General features: G+C 64.1%; 2 protein-coding genes across 2 annotated transcripts in view; one reads left to right on the top strand and one right to left on the bottom strand.

Annotated features, from left to right (window-relative positions):
* The window catches only part of EMIHUDRAFT_225816 (hypothetical protein), a gene marked incomplete at both ends in the record, with an annotated part of 3,242 nt that extends 1,923 nt beyond the window's left edge, over nt 1-1,319 (top strand). The window contains 3 exons of the mRNA XM_005789502.1: nt 422-556; nt 998-1,162; nt 1,239-1,319. Coding sequence (XP_005789559.1) covers nt 422-556; nt 998-1,162; nt 1,239-1,319 — 381 coding nt within the window. The remainder of the gene's footprint in view (nt 1-421; nt 557-997; nt 1,163-1,238) is intronic.
* Nucleotides 1,320-1,510: 191 nt separating this feature from the next.
* On the bottom strand, nt 1,511-2,233 carry EMIHUDRAFT_225815 (hypothetical protein; the record flags this gene model as incomplete). Its single annotated transcript, XM_005789501.1, has 1 exon — nt 1,511-2,233. The coding sequence occupies one exon, from the start codon at nt 2,231-2,233 to the stop codon at nt 1,511-1,513; it is 723 nt and encodes a 240-aa protein (XP_005789558.1).
* Between the last annotated feature and the right edge of the window lie 4,560 nt (nt 2,234-6,793).

The raw sequence follows: 6,793 nt of genomic DNA, 5'->3' as shown, positions 1-6,793 counted from the left end.
AGCAGTGCGGCGGCGGCGGAAGCAGCGGCGCGCGGGATCCGGAACCTCGCCATCGCCGCGACCGCCGCCGCCGCCGACTCCGCGCCTCGAGAGTCCGAGTCTGAGGCCGAGAGCCCGCTGCAGCCGCTCTCTGCCGCGATCCCTCCCCTCGCGCGGCTGGTGCAGGCGACGCTTAGCCGAGACGCAGCCGGGACGCAGCCCCGATTTGGGAGAGATGCAGCCGGGATTTGGGAGAGATGCAGCCGGGATTTGGGAGAGATGCAGCCGGGAGTTGGGAGAGATGCAGCCGGGAGTTGGGAGAGATGCAGCCGGGATTTGGCCGAGATGCAGCCGGGATTTGGCCGAGATGCAGCCGGGATTTGGCAGAGATGCAAGTCACCACCCCCACAGCTCTGGGTGCTGACGCTTCCGGCCCCGCAAGGCGCCGTCCGAGCCGGCGCGCGAGGCCGCGGCAAACGCCCTCCACGCCTTCGCTGCCGACGCCACGGGGCGCGCCGCCATTTTCGCCGCGGGCGGCGTCACGGGGTTGGTGGCGGGGCTGCACGGCTCGGGCGGCGTGGAGGCGCCGCGCGCCGCCGCCGCCCGAGCCGTTGGCGCCCTCGCTGTCGATGAGACGGTGCGGGGCGCTCTCTGCCGCGCCGGTGCCGCGCCGCCTTTGGTACGGCTTGCACGCGGCGGGGCGTCGTCGGCGACCAAGGGCGGCGGCAGCGGCGGCACTCGCTTCGCTCGCGATTTGCAACGAGGGGAGGGCTTCCGTGGGGGCGGCGGGGGGCATTGAACCCCTTGCCCCCATTTCCCGCGCCGCCCCGGGCTTTAAGGGCGAAGGGGGGGCGCTACCGCGCCCTTTGACTGTTGCCCCCGGGCTTTTGGCCCGTTTATTGGTGCCCCCCCCCCCCCCCCCCGCCCCGCCCCCCTCTCCCCCCCACTCCCCCCCCCGTCCCACACCCACCCACTACAATACCGAACTAAGGCCGTGCCCCATCTGCTCCCTACGAAGGCTGCTTCGCTGCCGCGCCGCTCCTCGGCACCGTCGCTCCACACCACGGCGAAAGGCGGCGGGTACGGCAGTGGGTACGGCGAGGGCAAGCTGCGGTCGTGGCTGCAGCTCGGGCCGGAGGCGCTCGGCCCAGAGTCCGAGCACAGCGAGCAGGCCGCAGTTGAGGTGGGGCGTTGCCGCCCATCCTCGACACCGCGCGCCCTTGCCAGAGTCAAACAGTTGGGTCTCGACGCTCCTGTAGGCGGCGCTGCTGGCGTTGAGCCGAATGGAGGCAGACTTCGTCCCGATCTCGGGCCTCCCTAGCTGGAGGAGTGGTAACTGAGTACGCGCTGTGTGTATATTCCTGTGCCGGGCTGCACACACACACACACACACCATGCTAACCGCGTTCCGCGGCGCGGGTGTTACGGCTTTATCAGCCAGGCTGCAGGCAGCGGAGAGAGCTGTCGGATGTGTCGTGGGCGGTATGTTGACGACAGACGCCCAACACGCATGAAAAAGGAACAAGGCCGTCTACACTCGCTTTGCGTCGGCCGCCGTCGCCTCCCCTGGGCGCCCAACCGCTTCCTGTTCATCGTCGCCGCCGCCTCGCGTGAGGTTGGCGTCTGCGCCTCTGGGTGTGCACTCTTGCACAGCGTGGCGCACATGGGCTGGGTGGTGCTCATCCGAGGGATAGCAAGCGCGGAGCGCCCACGCCGCGTGCCATTTGAGGCACCGCGCCTCGTCCCTCTCTGCACGGCCCGCACAGCGCTCCGTCCAATATGCCGCGCGCAGCTCGGAGCAGGCGAGATCGGGAGGAGAGAGGTAGCCGCAAGACGCGTCATCCACCTGTATGCCACCGTGCGCGCAGCGCGTGACGTGGGTGCACGTGTTGTAGGCGTGCGACAGCTCGTACGCCAGCTCGCGGCACGAGACCCACGCCGTCGACGCACACAGGAAAATGCGGTTCGACTCGCAGCAGAAGGCGCCTCCACGGCCGTCGGCGCACAGAGACGTGTCGGCGCCAGCCGCCTGCACACGCGGCAGCGCATCGACGCCACACCGGCGGACGATCGCACCAGCCAGTGCCCGCACGCGCCGGTCCGTGGCCATGCAGGCGCGCAGCGTCGGCGGAGTGTCTCGCGAGAACACTCGCGCTTCGGAAATTCCCGCCGGACGCTCCCACACCGAGGCGCCGGTAGCCGGGTTGTAGAAGAAGGGGCGGCCAGAGCTCGAGGTGTGCTCGGTCCACGCCATCGCTACATCGCTCTCCGTCTGCACCCGAGGGTTTTACCAAGCTGCCAACCCTATTCACCCACTCCGGGCCCTGGGTTGGTTGGGTGGTCCCCCACTCTGCGCACTCCAGGCCTCCAGATGTTGGTTGGTTGGTCCCGCACTTCGCGCACTCGCGTAACGGTCGGCCACGCCGTAACGGTCGTAACGGCTCCTTCCCCTGGCACCCCAGCGCGTCTAACAGGCCACTGTGACCCTCGTGACGCAATTTCAGGATGGACAGTGGTGAGAAGATGGATCTGGGAGCCTGAAGAGGCGTGAAATAGCCCATTTTGACCCATTTTGATGTCCTACGTGTTGAATACGCGGAGCGAAGAAATTTTTGACCCGTGGGCGACCCTGGCAGGACCCTGGCCGGCCCAGGAGGCTGGTTGGCTGGTCCCGCACTTCGCGCACTCGGGCCCGGCAACAGTTGGTTGGTTGGTGGGGTCTTTTGCGCACAGTGCGTGAATAGGGTTGGCAGCTTGGTAAAACCCTCGGGTGCTGGCTACCATGACCTGTGAATGATCGATTTCTGGCCCGGGGTTGTGCGCATATTCTGCTCAGAGGGGTGGTTGACGGGTTGAGGGTTGAGGCCCCCCCTCAACCATCTGGTTGACGGTTGAGACCCCCCGTCAACCCTTTAGTTGGGGGTTGAGGCCTCCGGGGCGTATTCACAGGCTCGCGCGTGATCACAAGATTGGAACAGCCCTGCCGCCAAAAAATCGCTTCGCCTGCGGCGCGCTCTTGCGGTCCTCGTACCTTGAGCGCAATCCATAAGTAGGAGACGCTCACTGTCGCCATTCAGGCGCCTGATCCTTCAGCAAAGCGATGGCCTACCAGGTACGAGTTCAGATGCGCGCCCGGCAGAAGACGCTTGTGATGCCGCATGCATGCAGTGGAATGCGCACAGAGAACGGACGGCAAGAGAAGGCAAGGGAAGGAAGATAAACGGCTGGTGAGCTCAGCTCACGGCGTAGTATTGCGGTCACTAACCATTCACGGCAAGAGTCACGGTGAATGCTGCCGCATAAAAGCAACAGAGTCGCGGTTGGCGCGATGGTCTTGTCGCGGTTATATAACGACTTGACGTTGCACACGGCCATAGACGCAGTATCTGTTTGGCGAGCCTCAAGCAGCGAAAGCAGGCGCGAGAAATTAATGTCAATCCTGAGATCTCAATTTTGGCGCTAGTTTCGTTTTCTGGTACATCATGACGACTTGGGTCTCATGTAGCTCTCGACGGCTCTTCGACGGCTCTTTCTGGTTGGATCAGACAGTGCTATCAGTCAACAACACAATGCCGAGAGCAGGGCGGCCTTCGAGCAGGGCGGCCTTCGAGGCAACTAAGTTCCTGCTGCATTTTTCATCGTACAACTTGATGGCGGGCGGACGTGTCGAGCATGGAAGGCGGCCATTGCTCAAACCTGTTCGAGTTGGCCTCCGGGAACAAGGGTGCGTGGCCGGCGCGGTCTGTTTCACGTGCAATAAGGGCAAACGCCATCAAAATCGCGAACATGGGCCGACATGCCTCCGACATTTCTCAGGGCTCGGACGGAAGCTCTGCAGACAGCCAGACCGCTCTGCGCGGTCGGACCGACTTTTTCAGACTTTGCTATTCTGGATACTGAGGGTATGTGCTGCTAGATCTCACTGAGCTGAGCTCGTATCTGGCTTTGGTAAGCAGTTTTGAGTTCGGTAATGTCTCCGGAGACGGAGGGCCGCGTCCGCGGACGACCATGATGTCGGCCGGGATCCCCCCGTGCGGGGGCCTTCGACGCGCCGTTTTTACGATACTTGCTTCAGCTACGTGCGTGAATGGGAGGTGTGATGCAGCATCCAGGCGTTAAAGAAGACGACATGAATGGTTCACAGAGAATGTGTGTTCAGACCTTTGCGCGGGGGGTGTGAACAGCCATTCCGCGTGGTTGAGGGGTTGAAGGGGTCTGTCAACCACTTGGTTGAGGGTTGAGGCCTCTGTCAACCACGTGGTTGACAGTTGAGGCAATCGGCCTCAACCACCGCTCTGAGTAGAGTATATGTGAATGGGCGATCGGCATCGGGTCCACTTGTCTCGAGAGGACCCGAATAAGAATTTTATAAGCTCCCTCGCACGACACTGGGCTTGGCAGATTAGAACTGCACAGACAGAGAGAGAGAGTCCCCAACAAGCACACACTAAAGTCTCCAAGTGCACACAGAGAAGATGACCCACAACATGCCGTGGCCCTCGAGCGAACATCTGGGACGTACGAGTGAGTGCGGTCGTCGGATGGAGTGGCGATTAGGTGCGCTCGCGACCGTCGCAGCCGTCACCTGCGTGGTGATAGCGCGGCTGCGGCTGCGCCCGCGACGGTCGAGCGCTCGAGTGGCTTTCGTCGGCAACTCCATCCTCTACTTCAATGATGTGCCTCGGCTCGTGGAGGCGCTCTGGACACCGGGCCACTCGAAAGCCGGATGCCGTCCGTCCTGACTCTTCGGGACTGCTTCACCACAGGCCCTCTGCCACGCCGCCGGCCGCACGCTGGTGCACGACTGCTGCTTCCGCGGAGGCGCGTCGTATGGGACACTGCTACGCAAGGGGAACGGGATGCGCAATAAGTTTGGCACGCCCAACGCGCTGCGTGCCGACGGGAGCCACGACATTGGCGCCGACAGCGTTGCCACCCTTCTGGCGGCGCCGTGGGACACTGTCGTCATGAATGACTACACGCAGGCCGACATCCTCCCGCCAAACGTCGCCCACACTTGCGGCGGGAGCCTTCCCAACCATCAACCCAATGCGGCTCCCACACATCCCGGGAGCACATGCGACGCTGGCAGCAGCGCGAGGCGCGCCGCCAGGCTCAGCGGCCCCGGCAAAGGTGGCGCGGGGGCATCTTGACTGAGCCACCACCACCAGCCTTGCCTGCAGCCGATGCGAGTCCCTGACAGAGCGTTCCGTTTGGGCAGGCGCCGGCGCGGGCCGAGTCGCTGGCTGAAAGCGTGGTGACGCTCGTGGACGGGTACGCGCCTCTGCTTATAAGGGCGGGCGCGACACCGGCGCTGCTCTGCACGCATGCCTACCGCTCCCACCAGAAGGGGAGTCATGATCTTGGAGACAACGCCGAATTCACGCAGCGCCTGCAGGAGGGCACCGCCGTGTGCGCCAACGCCCTGCGCGCCGCGCTACCGCCAGAGCACAAGCCGCGCGTCGCGCCCCTGGGCGCCGTTGGCAGCTGTCGGCGTCTCGCTTCGCTTGCCTCTGTTCCATTCGTTTCTCCATTCTACGCCTCAGGCGCCGCGATGAAGGCTGTGCACGACGAGAGGCCTGAGCTCTGGAGGTGTGCGCCCCACCGCGCCCCAAGCACTCTGAGGCGGGCCGGCCCGGTCAAGGCGGGCGTCGCGTTCCGCCTCGGTCTCTGCAGTGTAGCGAATCCCCATCCGACCATCCCTCTCGCTGCAAAGTCCTCGTCTCGCCCTGCTCACAGGCGCCTCTTTCACACGGATGACTTCCACCTCTCGCCCACTGGTTCCTACCTTTGTGCCGCCGTAATTTACGCGACCGTCTTCGGCGAACCACCGCCGCCGCCGCCCGCGACGGATGCGGCTGTGGCTGCCCTCTTCCACCGCGCACGGCGCATGCAGCCAGAGGGCGAGGCGCCTCTGCCGTTGCCATCGCGCGAGGTGCCGATGCCCGGTACTCGTCCCTCTCTCCCTCCCTCTCTTCCCCTCGCCCTCTCGCCCTCTCGCCCTCGGCCCTTTGTGTCCGCTAAGAAACTGCATATCCCGCGATGCTGTGCCGGTCGCGCCGAATCTTGATCGCCACCACGGCGCTGTCATGCGTGAGCTGACTAAAGCCAGCCCTCCGATTTCTTAGGTGGTAGCGTACCTGAGAGATGTGGCGCTGGCAGCCGCGACTGGCACAGCCAGCCGCTGGAGCAGGCTCCTGCCCGGCCGGGACGGTCGCGCGAGCCTGCCTATTGTCGAAGACGGCCGATGAACAACCCCCTATACGTGGGCTGACGGTTCAACTCCTAAAGTCCAATTTGACGGTTCTCCCCCCCGGCGCTGAGCTCTGTGCCATCCCTCCAGCGTGATAGGGGGAACGAGGGCCTGTGCAGCAGAAACAGCGTCTCATCGAGCCGCGAGCCGAGCTGTGCGACCGCACCAACGACTCGACTCGCACAGCTCGCGCGACGTCTCACCGGGCGTGCGGCTCTTGAGCACCGCGATGCTGCGGCCCGCTGCGGGCTGAGTCATCTGCTGCCACTGCTCAGAGCTCTCTCTCTCTCTCTCTCTCTCTCTCTCTCTCTCTCTCTCTCCCTCCCTCCCTACCTCGCTCTCCTCGTTCTCGTCGACCGTCTTCTCCTCAGCCGAGATAGGAGGAATGTGTTGGCCCGGCGGGTCAGCCCTTGGGGGCCGATTTGCCACGCCAAGCTTCGCAACTTGGGTTCTTTTTACGTGGGTGTGTGCACCAGTCCGCGCCCCTCCGCGCCCTTGTCGTGCGAGAATTCATCGATCTTTCTTTTAAGTTGTATGCCAAATGACTCCTCTTTTTGATCT

This window comes from Emiliania huxleyi (genome assembly GCF_000372725.1).
Source record: "Emiliania huxleyi CCMP1516 chromosome Unknown EMIHUscaffold_127, whole genome shotgun sequence".
NCBI classification, from domain to species: domain Eukaryota; phylum Haptophyta; order Isochrysidales; family Noelaerhabdaceae; genus Emiliania; species Emiliania huxleyi.
The sequence above is the reverse complement of the archived record's forward strand: the minus strand, read 5'-3'. Positions and strand labels throughout refer to the sequence as shown.